The sequence below is a fragment of the Tasmannia lanceolata genome, unplaced genomic scaffold (assembly GCF_043159265.1).
Source record: "Tasmannia lanceolata isolate RefF3 unplaced genomic scaffold, GAP_Taslan_0.1 ptg000006l, whole genome shotgun sequence".
Lineage (NCBI taxonomy): Eukaryota > Viridiplantae > Streptophyta > Magnoliopsida > Canellales > Winteraceae > Tasmannia > Tasmannia lanceolata.
This window is the reverse complement of record NW_027518683.1, coordinates 7,651,515-7,671,340: the sequence shown is the minus strand read 5'-3', so window position 1 is coordinate 7,671,340 and position 19,826 is coordinate 7,651,515. Positions and strand designations below refer to the sequence as shown.

At 39.8% G+C, this 19,826-nt stretch overlaps 1 protein-coding gene across 1 annotated transcript; it reads left to right on the top strand.

The window, feature by feature from the left end:
- Positions 1–5,174: 5,174 nt before the first annotated feature.
- Positions 5,175–9,053, top strand: LOC143878163 (coumarin 8-geranyltransferase 1, chloroplastic-like). Its single transcript, XM_077380468.1, has 4 exons — positions 5,175–5,317; positions 8,328–8,620; positions 8,743–8,823; positions 8,904–9,053. Exons 1-4 carry the CDS (start codon positions 5,254–5,256, stop codon positions 9,051–9,053), a joined length of 588 nt encoding a protein of 195 aa, XP_077236583.1. The 5' UTR covers positions 5,175–5,253.
- Positions 9,054–19,826: the final 10,773 nt, after the last annotated feature.

The following is a 19,826-nucleotide window of genomic DNA, read 5'->3' as shown; positions in this document are numbered from 1 at the left end:
GAAGAAGGTCATGAAGTTGAAAGGCATGGGTTTTCAGCTACAAAAAAGGGGTTATTAGTACGTAAGGGGGGCTTCTCAAGGGCAACAGAGGGGAGCTATGGATGGTATTAGAGAAGGGATTATGGGCCCTCAAATGGGGTAGAAGAAGTACCGTCGGAGGGTCCATCAAATCCAGAAGAAGGTCCTCAAGTTCAAAGGCATGGGTTTTCAGCTACAAAAATGGGGTTATTAGTACAAAGGGAGGCTTCTCAAGGGCAATAGAGGGGAGCTATGCATAGTATTAGAAAAGGGATTATGGGCCCTCAAATGGGGTAGGAGAAGTACCCTTGGAGGGTCCATCAAATGCAGAAGAAGATCCTGAAGTTGAAAGGCATGGGTTTTCAACTACAAAAAGGGGTTATTAGTACCTAAGGGAGGCTTCTGAAGGGCAACAGAGGGGAGCTATGCATGGTATTAGAGAAGGGATTATGGCCCCTCAAATGGGGTAGAAGAAGTACCCTCGGAGGGTCCATCAAATCCAGAAGAAGGTCCTGAAGTTGAAAGGCATGGGTTTTCAGCTACAAAAAAGGGGTTATTAGTACGTAAGGGGGACTTCTCAAGGGCAACAGAGGGGAGCTATGGATGGTATTAGAGAAGGGATTATGGGCCCTCAAATGGGGTAGAAGAAGTACCCTCGGAGGGTCCATCAAATCCAGAAGAAGGTCCTGAAGTTCAAAGGCATGGGTTTTCAGCTACAAAAAAGGGGTTATTACTACCAAAGGGAGGCTTCTCAAGGGCAATAGAGGGGAGCTATGCATAGTATTAGAAAAGGGATTATGGGCCCTCAAATGGGGTAGGAGAAGTACCCTTGGAGGGTCCATCAAATGCAGAAGAAGATCATGAAGTTGAAAGGCATGGGTTTTCAGCTACAAAAAGGGGTTATTAGTACCTAAGGGAGGCTTCTCAAGGGCAACAGAGGGGAGCTATGCATGGTATTAGAGAAGGGATTATGGGCCCTCAAATGGGGTAGGAGAAGTACCCTCGGAGGGTCCATCAAATCCAGAAGAAGGTCCAGAAGTTCAAAGGCATGGGTTTTCAACTACAAAAAGGGTTATTAGTACCTAAGGGAGGCTTCTCAAGGGCAACAGAGGGGAGCTATGGATGGTATTAGAGAAGAGATTATGGGCCCTCAAATGGGGTAGAAGAAGTACCCTCGGAGGGTCCATCAAATCCAGAAGAAGGTCCTCAAGTTCAAAGGCATGGGTTTTCAGCTACAAAAAAGGGGTTATTAGTACCTAAGGGAGGCTTCTCAAGGGCAACAGAGGGGAGCTATGCATGGTATTAGAGAAGGGATTATGGGCCCTCAAATGGGGTAGGAGAAGTACCCTCGGAGGGTCCATCAAATCCAGAAGAAGGTCCTGAAGTTCAAAGGCATGTGTTTTCAGCTACAAAAAGGGGTTATTAGTACCTAAGGGAGGCTTCTCAAGGGCAACAGAGGGGAGCTATGCATGGTATTAGAGAAGGGATTATGGGCCCTCAAATGGGGTAGGAGAAGTACCCTCGGAGGGTCCATGAAATCCAAAAGAAGGTCCTCAAGTTCAAAGGCATGGGTTTTCAGCTACAAAAAAGGGGTTATTAGTACCTAAGGGAGGCTTCTCAAGGGCAACAGAGGGGAGCTATGCATGGTATTAGAGAAAGGATTATGCGCCCTCAAATGGGGTAGAAGAAGTACCCTCGGAGGGTCCATCAAATCCAGAAGAAGGTCCTGAAGTTCAAAGGCATGGGTTTTCAGCTACAAAAAAGGAGTTATTACTACCAAAGGGAGGCTTCTCAAGGGCAATAGAGGGGAGCTATGCATAGTATTAGAAAAGGGATTATGGGCCCTCAAATGGGGTAGGAGAAGTACCCTTGGAGGGTCCATCAAATGCAGAAGAAGATCCTGAAGCTGAAAGGCATGGGTTTTCAGCTACAAAAAGGGGTTATTAGTACCTAAGGGAGGCTTCTGAAGGGCAACAGAGGGGAGCTATGCATGGTATTAGAGAAGGGATTATGGGCCCTCAAATGGGGTAGGAGAAGTACCCTCGGAGGGTCCATCAAATCCAGAAGAAGGTCCTGAAGTTCAAAGGCATGGGTTTTCAGCTACAAAAAATGGTTATTAGTACCTAAGGGAGGCTTCTCAAGGGCAACAGAGGGGAGTTATGCATGGTATTAGAGAAGAGATTATGGGCCCTCAAATGGGGTAGAAGAAGTACCCTCGGAGGGTCCATCAAATCCAGAAGAAGGTCCTCAAGTTCAAAGGCATGGGTTTTCAGCTACAAAAAGGGGTTATTAGTACCTAAGGGAGGCTTCTCAAGGGCAACAGAGGGGAGCTATGCATGGTATTAGAGAAGGGATTATGGGCCCTCAAATGGGGTAGGAGAAGTACCCTCGGAGGGTCCATCAAATCCAGAAGAAGGTCCTGAAGTTCAAAGGCATGGGTTTTCAGCTACAAAAAGGGGTTATTAGTACCTAAGGGAGGCTTCTCAAGGGCAACAGAGGGGAGCTATGCATGGTATTAGAGAAGGGATTATGGGCCCTCAAATGGGGTAGGAGAAGTACCCTCGGAGGGTCCATCAAATCCAGAAGAAGGTCCTCAAGTTCAAAGGCATGGGTTTTCGGCTACAAAAAAGGGGTTATTAGTACCTAAGGGAGGCTTCTCAAGGGCAACAGAGGGGAGCTATGCATGGTATTAGAGAAAGGATTATGCACCCTCAAATGGGGTAGGAGAAGTACCCTCGGAGGGTCCATCAAATCCAGAAGAAGGTCCTCAAGTTCAAAGGCATGGGTTTTCAGCTACAAAAATGGGTTATTAGTACCTAAGGGAGGATTCTCAAGGGCAACAGAGGGGAGCTATGCATGGTATTAGAGAAGGGATTATGGGCCCTCAAATGGGGTAGGAGAAGTACCCTCGGAGGGTCTATCAAATCCAGAAGAAGGTCCTCAAGTTCAAAGGCATGGGTTTTCAGCTACAAAAAAGGGGTTATTAGTACCTAAGGGAGGCTTCTGAAGGGCAACAGAGGGGAGCTATGCATGGTATTAGAGAAGGGATTATGGGCCCTCAAATGGGGTAGGAGAAGTACCCTTGGAGGGTGCAGCAAATCCAAAGATGGTGCTCAAGTTCAAAGGCATGGGTTTTCAGCTACAAAGAAGAGGTTATTAGTACCTAAGGGGGGCTTCTCAAGGGCAACAGAGGGGAGCTATGCATGGTATTAGAAAAGGGATTATGGGCCCTCAAAAATTCAATCCCTACACTCTTCAAAACCATGTCTGTCTTCTTTTCGCAAGCACTTTCACATTTAACACCAAAGCTAAATGGGATAGCATGAGTTTTGAATTACTAATATTAGCAATATCTTATGGAGCACAACCACCCTTTGCGCATTATCATATCACACTGCCACATTTCTCTTAAATAAAATCTTTGCAAATTATTTCTTTCAGGTAGTAAATAAAATAATATGAAAGATAACAAGGGGGTGAAGGCAACAGAGAAAGATATGTGATTGTATAAGAATGCCATCTGGAAACATGTACCCAACTGTAAGAACGGTGTGTTTGCCACAAATGGTTTATTTTTTCTCTAAATATACACTCAACTCCTATTGTTAAAGCATCAATTTCTTTAATGTTAATCTTTATTTGTTAGATTCAAGAATTTGTTGCTCAAAATAAATGGATGTTAAGAAAGCTTTTATTCATGGAAAGTTCAAAAGCATAAATGTAGTTCAAAAGCTTTTAGTATGAGAGGTGAGACTACAAACTACATCTACATCTCTACTATAACAGGTGAGAATACAAATTTGTCAACTGACTACAAACTACATCTCTACTTCGTACTCACACCGAAGACAAATCATGAAAAATAAACTGAGACCAAGTAGGGTTTACTGTTTTCCAGGTTTCATACGTACGTGCTTCACCTTCGTCGAGATCGCCGGAGAGATTGCCTACGGCTCTGTTTGGTTGTCAAAAATCAGGCATCTCATTAGAATTTCGTGGGAATTTTAGATGCCGCCACGTTGTTTGGTTGTATTTTTCAAACCCGATGGTCAAAACACCCACAACAATGTCGGGATACGGTCGGCCCACGTGGCTCTCCAATGAGAACCGAATGGCAAACCCCCAAAACCGAGTTTCTATATTAGAATTTCAACAGGAATGGCCTTCTCAAACGACGGATGAGGCTCCACGCACTGCTTCGTCGCATATCTTCCGCTAAATTCTTGTAACCAAATGGTATTTGGGAATTTAGTTCCAACAAAATCCTAGTAAGCATCCCTACAACCAAATGTTACTTCAAAACCCCACCCCCATAAGGTCCTTTCATTGCCATTCTGCACAAATCCCCTTTCACTTCCCCTTCCCCTTCCCGCCGAGATTCACGAACCAACCAGACCCGTAGAGATCGCCGGAGAAGAGGACGGAAAAAAAAAAAACACAGACCGGAGGAGAGAAGAGGGAAGAGAAAGAGAGGGAAACTGAAATGCTTTTTTATTCTTGAAAGTCATATCACCTATTTCTGCCACAAGGGCATTCTCGTCATTGAAAATTTTGAAAACCAAATTTTGACCCCCTTCTGTCATTTTCAGCATACACTTGACCCCTCTGATATTATTTCTTTTATTTGTCCCCCCTCTGTCAAATTTCCTTAAGAAAATGGATTGATCAGATAGATGGGGTTAGGCAGGCCACTACCAGATATATTATATTAAAACTGAGAAGAAACAGATACAGCAAAGAAAAAAGAGGATAGAGTAACCCCCAAACACGTAGACGGGAAAAGAAGCCCGAATGGGAAAGCACAGAAAAGGGCGTTGAATAAATGGCCCTTGTCGTTGATTTGGTTGCCACTCCTTTACGGGGTTGAAAACCGTTGCTTTGGTTGCCACTCCTACACGGCGTTGAATAAACTTGTGTTCTACGTATTTGTCTTCTGCTCTGATTGGGCAAGAAAAAATTTATCTTGAGGGGAAATATTTTCGGTCTTCGGAATTTTTTTTGAAACTACCAAAACATGCCCGACCTAGGGCTTCCCCTTGACATTTTATCCAACAGTAGCCCGCTTTGTAAGAGACTGCTGTTGGATCAAATATCAAGGGCGGTGCTTTTATCTTACCACCTACTTTTGAAGTCAATGCTCTGGGGGCGTCATGTTATATATAAATAATTCATCCACACAAATAGCATGCACTCGTTTGCTTATCTTATTGCTTTTCTGCTTTTCCTTTTATTAGCATGGCGAGGTTTCCTCCCTTTCCTTCTGCACACACTGCAAGACACCCAACAAAATTCAGTGCTGGTATATACTCCCTTTGCATTTTCCATGTCATATACATGATTTTACTTTGTGATAATTCTCTCTCTATCCAAGACATGTCAGACCACAGAGAGAGAGAGAGAGAGAGAGAGAGAGAGAGAGAGAGAGAGATTTACGTGGCTTTGAATTTATCGCCTCCCATGTTTGGTGCCAAAATTGTTTTGCTAATTTTTTCAAGGTTTGGTAACCCTTTTTAGTCCATGTTTGGCTGCCATGAAAATTTTTCCACGAAATTTTAGTTAATCAAGTGGCAAGAGGGGGCTAGGGAGGGTGGGATAAGGAGAGACTACAAAGGGCAAGAGTGAGGAGAGGGTGAGAAAAGGCTGAAAAGAATGGAAAACAAAATTTCTAATCAAAATACAATTTATTCTTTCCCTGCAATTTAGCGACTTCTTGTCCTCTCCTCAGTCATGAGATGCCCGTCAAATATCTTCATCTCTAGTCTGTCCTTATCCCACCCATCCTAGTCCTTTCTCACCACTTGATAGACTAATATTCCATGGAAAAAATTAAAAATCATGCCCGTCAAACATGTCCATAAAGCAAAAAAAAAAAAAATCACGTAAAACTTTCTAATGTTCTTTGAATAGTACAGAATAAAGTTATATAGTTGCATGTTGAAATTACGGCAAATGGGCGATTTGGAAAGTATTAACCTAGTGAGGGCGCCAAATGGTTCAAAAGATAAAAATACCCTTTTTTTTAAATGATAAAAATACCCTTATTTTACTTTTTATTTGTTTCTCTCCTCTTGTCGTCCTAGTTGTTGTGTTGCGGCCTTCCCCTTCGACATTCTTGCCGTCCGTATTTATTAGGGCTGCAACTTGGGTCGGGTTTTACCCGACCCACGTCTACCCGACCCGACCTGAAAAGAGCTTGGGTTGGGTTCATGTTTCTTGGCTTTCGGGTCGAGCCGGGTTTACGATCCAAAAGCCCGCATCAATCTCGGGTCGAGCCGAGTTTGAAGGGGCGTGACCCGACCCGACCCGACCCGAGTTACTTAAGTTATAGTATTTTTTTTTCTAAAACTTTGTTACTTTGAAAGTGAAAACTTAAAAGTAAAACTCATGCACACACGCAATCACATGGACTCTTTCCATCTTCTGTTTGTTTTCCCCCTTTAGCTCTAGGGTTTCAAGTTTCAACTAAATAGTTAATGCACTAAATAGTTAATGCACTAAATAGTTTGTTGTTTATCTCATATGAGTATAATCATTTTCATTTGGTAATACATCAATTTATTCTCTTTGGACTTGTTATTAGTTAATGCACTAAAGAGTTTGCCATGCTCAAGTTTTTTCTACTTCTATGAGTTGAGTTGCCTTCCCAAACAAGAGTTTTCCTTAAAAAATTGCATCAAAGTAAAAAAAACTCGACCCGACCCGAGATATTTCTCGGGTTGGGTTGGGCTCTTCAAAACCCGACCCGCTCGACCCGAGTTGCAGCCCTAGTATTTTATGCACTGTCCTTCCTCTGATTCAACTCGGAAAAAGAGGAGGAGAGGGGGAAAATCAAAATACTATGAAAAATGGTGGGCCCCGCCCTTGCTATGCATGAGCTAAAAAAATCTATGAAAAATTATATTATTCCATGGTAAAAAAATTCAAGCTTCAGCAGTATTACAATTTCCTTGAAAGAGAGAAAATTTTGTTTGTTAGAAAACAATTTCCAATAAAAATATGTTGGATAAAAATTTCCATAAAAAAAGAAATGACAAAAGGAAAAGAGAAAAGATTTCCTACACCCTAGTGTAGATAACTAGATAAGTTCTCTAGGTTTAAAATACAATGGGGGCCACACTGTTTGGGTGATCCAAAGCATTCATTTGATGGGCCCCCATATAGATAGGATGTGCCCAAAAAACAGCTCCGCAGGATCATCCCAACCCTATGATTTGTGAAGGTAAAAATGGACGTGTATAAACCTTCATATATCTGTCCATTTTTTGCCTCCATAGTTCAAAGGGTTTGGATGATCCCTATGGAGCTGATTTTTTGGGCACACCTTATCTATGTGATGGCCCATCAAATGAATGCTTTGGACCACCCAAACAGTCTGGCCCCATTGTATTTTAAGCTAGGGTGTAGATAACTTATCTACGCTAGGGTGTAGATAACTTATCTACACTAGGGTGTAGGAACTCTTTTCTCAAACGAAAAGAGAAAACAGTTCCTACACCCTAGTGTAGATAAGTTATCTATACCCTAGGCTTAAAATACAATGGGGCCACACTGGTTGGATGTTCCAAATCATTCATTTGATGGGCCCTCACATTTAGTATGTTATATGTATTATGGTAATAGTATTCTAGCCCATGCATAGCATGGGAGTAAAATGGCAGGCTCATCCCATCAAAAGATGTGGTGAAAATGGTGGGCCCCACCCTAATGCATATGTTTGGGAAGAGATAGAGGGCCTGAACCCATTAAACTTGAGGTGTAAAATCGTAGGCCACCCCCCATGCATGGGTTTGGCGTAGAGATGGTGGGCCTTGCTCCATCAAAACCTGAGGTGTAAAATGGTAAGCCCTGTAAATAAAAACATGAGGTGTAAAATGGTCGGCCCCCATCCCCCCAATTATAAAATGAGGTGTAAAATGGCAGGCCCCACCTTATGCATTGGTTTGGGTGGAGATGGTTGGTCCATTTCGGCCCACCACATCAAAATAAGAGGTGTCAAATGGTGGGCCCCCATCTCCTCAATTATAAAATGAGGTGTAAAATGGTGGGCCCCACCTTATGCATGGGTTTGGGTGGAGATGGTTGGCCCATTTCGGCCCACCACATCAAAATAAGAGGTGTCAAATGGTGGGCCCAGCCATGTTATATATGGTTTTAGCATATACTAACTGAAATTCTAGAGGAAAAAGTCTTCTTATAAAAAATTTCTTCAAAAGAAAACGAATGACGATGGAAAGAAACATGGTTAGTATATATTATACATAGATAGATAGATGAGGTGAGACTCATGTTTTATAGGTTGTATTCAATAGGTTGTGTTGCGCCTTTTGAAATGCCAAAGGATCAAAGGCATCACTGTTGGAGCAAATGCAATCTCAACCAATTCATTAGTGGAGATCATTGTATTGGTTTCTCTATTTCATCCAGAAATCTAGAGCCTAAGAAGTCCACACTTCAACAAAGAAAATTTCGTCTTTACGCTGCAGTAGAGCATGCAAATGTAGGTGAACCTGAGGATTTCAATTCAAAAGATTGGCGGAATAGTGCTTCCAAGAAGTTAAATGCCATCTACGTGTTTACGAGGCCTTATGCACTAAAAGCGACTGTAAGTCTCTGTGCATTAACATCTCTAAATGATAGTTTTAATGGGATCCATTTTAGGTATGATGTCTCGAAATATAATTATGGTTCCTTTGGCCTACAAAATATTTTTCTTTCTTGACTCAGATCCTCAGCGCGATAACAATTTCTCTTCTTCCAGTTGAAACCATGGCTGATTTGTCATTGTTTCTTATGGGTTTGGTGAAGGTAATGTGATTGAGTTATGCATCGACATATAATTCTTAGGTTTTTTTTCATCTTTAACACCATCAATTTCATTATTCCAGGGATTGGTACCAGTAACTTTGATGCACATTTATTCTGTGGGGTTAAATCAAGTTTATGACATCGAAATAGACAAGGTGGATTTATCAATACTTGAGGATCTATGTTGTTTTCTAATTCATTCCACTTTAGTAAAATCACATCGATCCTGATTTGCATACATTGTTTTCCATTTTCATTAATTTTTTATGCTTGTAAATTTTACTTCAATCAAGTGGATAAAAGCACAAACCGTGGCCATTTTCTTCACCCATGTTTGGAGAAGTAGTCTTTTCTATGTGAAGGCAACTAAAATTAAAAACAATAATACAGCAATATGGAACAGACTGATTTATGTGGAAACCCTTTTAAGATGAATAAAAAATGCTGGACTAAGACTGAATCGTCAAATCAACGGTGAAAATACAATGTTTCCATGCTTTTGTTATGTAGCTCAAGTATCACACACCTTTAAAAAATTTCATTCTTCTACCAAAATCCTAAGCCCACGTCATAAGGCACGTCAAAATCTCACAAAAACTTATGTTGGATTGCTTTCTCCTCTCAAAAATAAGATTCACTTCTAAATGGCATCTCAGGCCGTATAAACCCATACTTTTCAAAAAGTATGGTACGGCCCACTCACGCACCCACTGTTATAGTATGTACATTTTTAAAGTTATAGTATGTACATTTTTTTCTATTGTTAGTTAAAAGTTAAAAGTGAAAACTCACGCACCCACTGTTATTGTATGTGAGTGTAATTTCTGCTTCTATGAGTTGAGTTGATTCAGCATTGTTTGATTGTAATTACAACATTGTTTGATTACAATATTGTTTGATTCAAGTGTAATGTGAGTGTAATTACATCATTGTTTGATTCAAGTGTAATGTGAGTGTAATTTTGCTTCTATGAGTTGAGTTGCCTTGCCAAACAAGAATTTTTCTTAAAAAATTGCGTCAACATGAAAAAACCCGACCCGACCCGAACCGACCCGAGATTTATCATGGGTAGGGCCAGGTTTGGGAATCGTGGGTTTTCCGAAAAAAAACCCGACCTGACCCGACCCGAGATATTTCTCGGGTAGGGTTGGGTTCTCAAAACCCGACCCGCCCGACCCAAGTTGCAGCCCTACATGTAAGTAGTAAAAGTGCCTGATGAGAGGATAATAAATGGAGAGAAGAAAAAGAAGGATACCAAGAGAAGAAAACAGTTTGTAATACTTTATTAGATTTAACGTTTGCAAATGTGGTTTATACTTGAAATGAATGCATTGAAATGAGATGCTATAGCATTAATGAACTACTAAGATGAATTTCATTAGTGGACCGGAAAATGCACTACTTACTCGTAGTAGAGAACTAGAGATAATATGAGAGTTAGAGACAATGGCTACCATTCTACAGTTCAAAAAATAAAAAAAGAAGGGAAAAATACAAATACACCCGATAACTTTCTGACATTTTCGTGGTTTCAATTTGTATAAGGTAGAGCCCCTCAGTTGATGGTTCGTCCACAGATCGAAGGGTTAGGATGATGAATGTTTTGCATTTCATCTTTTGGGGAAGAAGGGGTTTAACCCTTGCTTATTAGTTCATGGATTGCTGCTTTGGCTTCCTCCAAGGTCTCATCTCCACGCCCCACTTCAAATGACAGCCTTGAAGAATACGGATATCAGTGCCCTTGATATCAATTGATACGAGGATGCATCAGCTACCTCCATTTTAGTAGATAGTAGTGCTTTAAGTGACATTGAGAAGATAGTGTTGAGTTCCTTTAGGCCCTCTTTGTACTGTAAGAAAAACATTTTCTGACGGAAAATATTTTATTGGTTTTTCCCTCGGTGTGATGGAAAAGCCTGACCGGGCCCGACCCAACCAGGGAAACTATCTTGGGTAGGGCCGGGTTTAGGAATCATGAGTTTTCCCAAAAAAAAAACGTGACCCGACCCGAGATAGTTTCTCGGGTAGGGTAGGGTTCTAGAAAACCCGACCCGCCCGACCAGAGTTGCAACCCTAGCTGCTGGATGCTGTCCTGGCAGCGTTTCTTGGATTTTAAGTAAGATAACCAGGTTTTAGAAATTTCTCCCGTATCTAGGGATTTCTAAAACCTGAAACAGGGGACGATTGCCAGCTCTCTTGGTGTCGGAAATAAGGGCAAGAAATAAAAAAACGATGGCTGCTCTCTTTCTTCTCTTGTCTCCCAACTACAAATTTGTGGAAATCCAGGATTCAAAAATCCGGGTATACAAACGACCCCTAAATATTTTTCAAAAATCGAGATTTTTGGCTGAAATCTCTTAAATTTCGGGATAGATGAAATTTCAAAATTTTGGCCAAAATAAATGACCGAAACCCGAAATTTTGGATTTCGATCGAAATTTAAAACCATGTGAGTGATGCACGATAGGACATGTTAGCACTATTATGGAAAACTATACCATTATGCTAATTTGCGAAAAGGTTTCTTTATTTGCCTTCTTGAAACAGAAGAAATGAGTGATTAGTTAACTTTAGTCAGGCAAATTAGGTAGACTTTTGTATAGAGAAAAAAAGAGTCGGAATAGAACTTTAAAAACTCGATTTCAAGCATGGTTTTAAAATTCGTCCATGACCGAAATCGAAACGTTCTAAAACCAAAATTACTGAAATTTACCAAATTTTGGTTGAAATTTGTTATAAAATATTAATTTTTTATTCCTTTATAGAATTTCAGCCGAAAATTTTGATAAAATATTAATTTTTTATTCCTTTATAGAATTTCAGCTGAAATTATCAAAATTTCGTTAATTTTGGCCAAAATTTCAGCCCAAAAAAACTACTTTTCGAGCACTTATACCAAATTTCGGCCAAAATTTTGGTTTCGGTGAGGATCGAAACTACCCCCCAAACCGAAATTTAAAACTATGATTTCAGTTGGAATGATAATACATGTTTTCTAGAAAAATCCGCCGGCAAATCCGATCAGATCGTGCATAAATTGAATGGAAAAATAGAAGAAACCATAAGCCACAAGATGAACACCAAAATTTTGTGTGGTTCGGCCAAGTTTAAGAAGTATTATGAATTTCCTAAGCAATTTTTAAGGGATTTTCCAAGAAATTTATCGAGGGAGAGGAGGAGGTCTATTTATAGTTGAGAGTTATTATTGTGAGAAATTTTATATGGTGGCCTGTAAAGTGCGGAGAGAGAAAATATCAAACCCCTTGATTTTTTATCAAGAGGAAAGTAAAAAAAGGTCAGTGTGACATGGATAAAAAATACAGGTCAAACCCCCTTTTTAGGTCAAAAATCAAGGTAAAAAAGGGCCATTTGTCAAGGATGAGGTGTAGATGATGTAGTGGCTGCAAGTGGCTGTATTTAAGTCCTTGCACATCGATATTCTATACGGACCTTGGCTTAACCAAGGGTCAATCCTAGGGTTTGTTAAGCCATTGGTTGGGAGTTGGGACAAACGACCTCTGGTTTACATAAGGTTGAGCCATAGTTAACTCACTCTAGCTTTGTGAATGGATGGTGAAGTGAAGTGATGGATCATAAATTTGAGGATTTAAGGAAATGGATTGATCAGATAGATGGGGTTAGGCAGACCCCTACCAGATATATTATATTAAAACTGAGAAGAAACAGATACAGCAAAGAAAAAAAGGAGAGAGCAACCCCCAAACACAGAGACGGGAAAAGAAGCCCGAATGGGAAAGCACAGAAAAGGGCGTTGAATAAATGGCCCTTGCCGTTGCTTTGGTTGCCACTCCTACACGGCGTTGAATAAACTTGTGTTCTACGTATTTGTCTTCTGCTCTGATTGGGAAAGAAAAAAAAATATCTTGAGGGGAAATATTTTAGCATGATATTTTTTAAGATCGGGTGTTTTAAGGTGCCCGACCTAGGGCTTCCCCTTGACATTTTATCCAACAGTTGCCCACTTTGTAAGAGACTGCTGTTGGATCAAATATCAAGGGCGGTGCTTTTATCTTACCACCTACTTTTGAAGTCAATGCTCTGGGGGCGTCATGCTATATATAAATAATTCATCCACACAAATAGCACGCACTCGTTTGCTTATCTTATTGCTTTTCTGCTTTTCCTTTTATTAGCATGGCGACGTTTCTTCCCTTTCCTTCTGCACACACTGCAAGACACCTAACAAAATTCAGTGCTGGTATATACTCCCTTTGCATTTTCCATGTCCTATACATGATTTTACTTTGTGATAATTCTCTCTCTATCCAAAACATGTCAGACCACAGAGAGAGAGAGAGAGAGAGAGAGAGAGAGAGAGAGAGAGAGAGAGATTTACGTGGCTGGTATATACTAGTCTGCCTTTGAATTTATCGCCTCCCATGTTTGGTGCCAAAATTGTTTTGCTAATTTTTTCAAGGTTTGGTAACCCTTTCTAGTCCATGTTTGGCTGCCATGAAAATTTTTTCCACGAAATTTTAGTTAATCAAGTGGCAAGAAGGGGCTAGTGAGGGTGGGATAAGGAGAGACTACAAAGGGCAAGGGTGAGGAGAGGGTGAGAAAAGGCTGAAAAAGAATGGAAAACAAAATTTCTAATCAAAATACAATTTATTCTTTCCCTGCAATTTAGCGACTTCTTCCCCTCTCCTCAGTCATGACATGCCCGTCAAATATCTTCATCTCTAGTCTGTCCTTATCCCCCCCATCCTAGTCCTATCTCACCACTTGATAGACTAATATTCCATGGAAAAAATTAAAAATCATGCCTGTCAAACATGTCCATAAAGCAAAAAAATAAATAAAAATAAAAAAATCACGTAAAACTTTCTAATGTTCTTTGAATAGTACAGAATAAAGTTATATAGTTGCATGTTGAAATTACGGCAAATGGGTGATTTGGAAAGTATTAACCTAGTGAGGGCGCCAAATGGTTCAAAAGATAAAAATACCCTTATTTTACTTTTTATTTGTTTCTCTCCTCTTGTCGTCCTAGTTGTTGTGTTGCGGCCCTCCCCTTCGACATTCTTGCTGTCGGTATTTATTAGGGCTGCAACTTGGGTCGGGTAAAACCCGACCCGCATCTACCCGAAAAGAGCTTGGGTTGGGTTCATGTTTCTTGGCTTTCGGGTCGAGCCGGGTTTACGATCCAAAAGCCCGCATCAATCTCGGATCGAGCCGGGTTTGAAGGGGCCCGACCCGACCCGACCCGAGTTACTTAAGTTATAGTATTTTTTTTTTTCTAAAACTTTGTTACTTTGAAATTGAAAACTTAAAAGTAAAACTCACGCACACACGCAATCACATGGACTCTTTTCATCTTCTGTTTGTTTCCCCCCTTTAGCTCTAGGGTTTCAAGTTTCAACTAAATAGTTAATGCACTAAATAGTTTGTTGTTTATCTCATATGAGTATAATCATTTTCATTTGGTAATGCATCAATTTATTCTCTTTGGACTTGTTATTAGTTAATGCACTAAAGTGTTTGCCATGCTCAAGTTTTTTCTACTTCTCTGAGTTGAGTTGCCTTCCCAAAAAAGAGTTTTCCTTAAAAAATTGCATCAAAGTAAAAAAAACCCGACCCGACCCGAGATATTTCTCGGGTTGGGTTGGGCTCTTCAAAACCCGACCCGTCCGACCCGAGTTGCAGCCCTAGTATTTATGCACTGTCCTTCCTCTGATTCAACTCGGAAAAAGAGGAGGAGAGGGGGAAAATCAAAATACTATGAAAAATGGTGGGCCCCGCCCTTGCTATGCATGAGCTAAAAAAATCTATGAAAAATTATATTATTCCATGGTAAAAAAATTCAAGCTTCAGCAGTATTACAATTTCCTTGAAAGAGAGAGAAAATTTTGTTTGTTAGAAAACAATTTCCAATAAAAATTTTATATGTATTCATAAATTCCCAATAAAAATTTGTTGGATAAAAATTTCCATAAAAAAAGAAATGACAAAAGGAAAAGAGAAAAGATTTCCTACACCCTAGTGTAGATAACTAGATAAGTTCTCTAGGCTTAAAATACAATGGGGGCCACACTGTTTGGGTGATCCAAAGCATTCATTTGATGGGCCCCCATATAGATAGGTTGTGCCCAAAAAACAGCTCCGCAGGATCATCCCAACCCTATGATTTGTGGAGGTAAAAATGGACGTGTATAAACCTTCATATATCTGTCCATTTTTTGCCTCCATAGTTCAAAGGGTTTGGATGATCCCTATGGAGCTGATTTTTTGGGCACACCTTATCTATGTGATGGCCCATCAAATGAATGCTTTGGACCACCCAAACAGTGTGGCCCCATTGTATTTTAATCTAGGGTGTTGATAACTTATCTACGCTAGGGTGTAGATAACTTATCTACACTAGGGTGTAGGAACTCTTTTCTCAAAGGAAAAGAGAAAACAGTTCCTACACCCTAGTGTAGATAAGTTATCTATACCCTAGGCTTAAAATACAATGGGGGCCACACTGTTTGGATGTTCCAAATCATTCATTTGATGGGCCCTCACATTTAGTATGTTATATGTATTATGGTAATAGTATTCTGGCTCATGCATAGCATGGGAGTAAAATGGCAGGCCCATCACATCAAAAGATGTGGTGAAAATGGTGGGCCCCACCCTAATGCATATGTTTGGGAAGAGATAGAGGGCCTGAACCCATTAAACTTGAGGTGTAAAATGGTAGGCCACCCCCCATGCATGGGTTTGGCGTAGAGATGGTGGGCCTTGCTCCATCAAAACCTGAGGTGTAAAATGGTAAGCCCTGTAAATAAAAACATGAGGTGTAAAATGGTGGGCCCCCATCCCCCCCCAATTATAAAATGAGGTGTAAAATGGCAGGCCCCACCTTATGCATGGGTTTGGGTGGAGATGGTTGGTCCATTTCGGCCCACCACATCAAAATAAGAGGTGTCAAATGGTGGGCCCCCATCCCCTCAATTATAAAATGAGGTGTAAAATGGTGGGCCCCACCTTATGCATGGGTTTGTGTGGAGATGGTTGGCCCATTTCGGCCCACCAAATCAAAATAAGAGATGTCAAATGGTGGGCCCCAGCCATGTTATATATGGTTGTAGCATATACTAACTGAAATTCTAGAGGAAAAAGTCTTCTTATAAAAAATTTCTTGAAAAGAAAACGAATGACGATGGAAAGAAACATGGTTAGTATATATTATACATAGATAGATAGATGATGTGAGACTCATGTTTATAGGTTGTATTCAATAGGTTGTGTTGCGCCTTTTGAAATGTCAAAGGATCAAAGGCATCACTGTTGGAGCAAATGCAATCTCAACCAATTCATTAGTGGAGATCATTGTATTGGTTTCTCTATTTCATCCAGAAATCTAGATCCTAAGAAGTCCACACTTCAACAAAGAAAATTTCGTCTTTACACTGCAGTAGAGCATGCAAATGTAGCTGAACCTGAGGATTTCAATTCAAAAGATTGGCGGAATAGTGCTTCCAAGAAGTTAAGTGCCATCTACGTGTTTACGAGGCCTTATGCATTAAAAGCGACTGTAAGTCTCTGTGCATTAACATCTCTAAATGATAGTTTTAATGGGATCCATTTTAGGTATGATGTCTCGAAATATAATTATGGTTCCTTTGGCCTACAAAATATTTTTCTTTCTTGACTCAGATCCTCAGCGCGATAACAATTTCTCTTCTTCCGGTTGAAACCATGGCTGATTTGTCATTGTTTCTTATGGGTTTGGTGAAGGTAATGTGATTGAGTTATGCATCGACATATAATTCTTAGGTTTTTTTTCATCTTTAACACCATCAATTTCATTATTCCAGGGATTGGTACCAGTAACTTTGATGCACATTTATTCTGTGGGGTTAAATCAAGTTTATGACATCGAAATAGACAAGGTGGATTTCTTCACCCATGTTTGGAGAAGTAGTCTTTTCTATGTGAAGGCAACTAAAATTAAAAACAATAATACAGCAATATGGAACAGACTGATTTATGTGGAAACCCTTTTAAGATGAATAAAAAATGCTGGACTAAGACTGAATCGTCAAATCAACGGTGAAAATACAATGTTTCCATGCTTTTGTTATGTAGCTCAAGTATCACACACCTTTAAAAAATTTCATTCTTCTACCAAAATCCTAAGCCCACGTCATAAGGCACGTCAAAATCTCACAAAAACTTATGTTGGATTGCTTTCTCCTCTCAAAAATAAGATTCACTTCTAAATGGCATCTCAGGCCGTATAAACCCATACTTTTCAAAAAGTATGGTACGGCCCACTCACGCACCCACTGTTATAGTATGTACATTTTTAAAGTTATAGTATGTACATTTTTTTCTATTGTTAGTTAAAAGTTAAAAGTGAAAACTCACGCACCCACTGTTATTGTATGTGAGTGTAATTTCTGCTTCTATGAGTTGAGTTGATTCAAGTGTTTGATTCAGCATTGTTTGATTGTAATTACAACATTGTTTGATTACAATATTGTTTGATTCAAGTGTAATGTGAGTGTAATTACATCATTGTTTGATTCAAGTGTAATGTGAGTGTAATTTTGCTTCTATGAGTTGAGTTGCCTTGCCAAACAAGAATTTTTCTTAAAAAATTGCGTCAACATGAAAAAACCCGACCCGACCCGAACCGACCCGAGATTTATCATGGGTAGGGCCAGGTTTGGGAATCGTTGGTTTTCCGAAAAAAAACCCGACCCGACCCGACCCGAGATATTTCTCGGGTAGGGTTGGGTTCTCAAAACCCGACCCGCCCGACCCAAGTTGCAGCCCTACATGTAAGTAGTAAAAGTGCCTGATGAGAGGATAATAAATGGAGAGAAGAAAAAGAAGGATACCGAGAGAAGAAAACAGTTTGTAATACTTTATTAGATTTAACGTTTGCAAATGTGGTTTATACTTGAAATGAATGCATTGAAATGAGATGCTATAGCATTAATGAACTACTAAGATGAATTTCATTAGTGGACCGGAAAATGCACTACTTACTCGTAGTAGAGAACTAGAGATAATATGAGAGTTAGAGACAATGGCTACCATTCTACAGTTCAAAAAATAAAAAAAGAAGGGAAAAATACAAATACACCCGATAACTTTCTGACATTTTCGTGGTTTCAATTTGTATAAGGTAGAGCCCCTCAGTTGATGGTTCGTCCACAGATCGAAGGGTTAGGATGATGAATGTTTTGCATTTCATCTTTTGGGGAAGAAGGGGTTTAACCCTTGCTTATTAGTTCATGGATTGCTGCTTTGGCTTCCTCCAAGGTCTCATCTCCACGCCCCACTTCAAATGACAGCCTTGAAGAATACGGATATCAGTGCCCTTGATATCAATTGATACGAGGATGCATCAGCTACCTCCATTTTAGTAGATAGTAGTGCTTTAAGTGACATTGAGAAGATAGTGTTGAGTTCCTTTAGGCCCTCTTTGTACTGTAAGAAAAACATTTTCTGACGGAAAATATTTTATTGGTTTTTCCCTCGGTGTGATGGAAAAGCCTGACCGGGCCCGACCCAACCAGGGAAACTATCTTGGGTAGGGCCAGGTTTAGGAATCATGAGTTTTCCCAAAAAAAAAACGTGACCCGACCCGAGATAGTTTCTCGGGTAGGGTAGGGTTCTAGAAAACCCGACCCGCCCGACCAGAGTTGCAACCCTAGCTGCTGGATGCTGTCCTGGCAGCGTTTCTTGGATTTTAAGTAAGATAACCAGGTTTTAGAAATTTCTCCCGTATCTAGGGATTTCTAAAACCTGAAACAGGGGACGATTGCCAGCTCTCTTGGTGTCGGAAATAAGGGCAAGAAATAAAAAAACGATGGCTGCTCTCTTTCTTCTCTTGTCTCCCAACTACAAATTTGTGGAAATCCAGGATTCAAAAATCCGGGTATACAAACGACCCCTAAATATTTTTCAAAAATCGAGATTTTTGGCTGAAATCTCTTAAATTTCGGGATAGATGAAATTTCAAAATTTTGGCCAAAATAAATGACCGAAACCCGAAATTTTGGATTTCGATCGAAATTTAAAACCATGTGAGTGATGCACGATAGGACATGTTAGCACTATTATGGAAAACTATACCATTATGCTAATTTGCGAAAAGGTTTCTTTATTTGCCTTCTTGAAACAGAAGAAATGAGTGATTAGTTAACTTTAGTCAGGCAAATTAGGTAGACTTTTGTATAGAGAAAAAAAGAGTCGGAATAGAACTTTAAAAACTCGATTTCAAGCATGGTTTTAAAATTCGTCCATGACCGAAATCGAAACGTTCTAAAACCAAAATTACTGAAATTTACCAAATTTTGGTTGAAATTTGTTATAAAATATTAATTTTTTATTCCTTTATAGAATTTCAGCCGAAAATTTTGATAAAATATTAATTTTTTATTCCTTTATAGAATTTCAGCTGAAATTATCAAAATTTCGTTAATTTTGGCCAAAATTTCAGCCCAAAAAAACTACTTTTCGAGCACTTATACCAAATTTCGGCCAAAATTTTGGTTTCGGTGAGGATCGAAACTACCCCCCAAACCGAAATTTAAAACTATGATTTCAGTTGGAATGATAATACATGTTTTCTAGAAAAATCCGCCGGCAAATCCGATCAGATCGTGCATAAATTGAATGGAAAAATAGAAGAAACCATAAGCCACAAGATGAACACCAAAATTTTGTGTGGTTCGGCCAAGTTTAAGAAGTATTATGAATTTCCTAAGCAATTTTTAAGGGATTTTCCAAGAAATTTATCGAGGGAGAGGAGGAGGTCTATTTATAGTTGAGAGTTATTATTGTGAGAAATTTTATATGGTGGCCTGTAAAGTGCGGAGAGAGAAAATATCAAACCCCTTGATTTTTTATCAAGAGGAAAGTAAAAAAAGGTCAGTGTGACATGGATAAAAAATACAGGTCAAACCCCCTTTTTAGGTCAAAAATCAAGGTAAAAAAGGGCCATTTGTCAAGGATGAGGTGTAGATGATGTAGTGGCTGCA

Coding starts and splice junctions, on each gene's coding strand:
- LOC143878163 (XM_077380468.1), top strand. CDS start 5,254: ATGGCGAGGTTTCCTCCCTTTCCTTCTGCACACACTGCAAGACACCCA. Junction 8,621..8,742: donor CTTATGCACTAAAAGCGACT/GTAAGTCTCTGT, acceptor TTCTTGACTCAG/ATCCTCAGCGCGATAACAAT. Junction 8,824..8,903: donor TTCTTATGGGTTTGGTGAAG/GTAATGTGATTG, acceptor TCATTATTCCAG/GGATTGGTACCAGTAACTTT.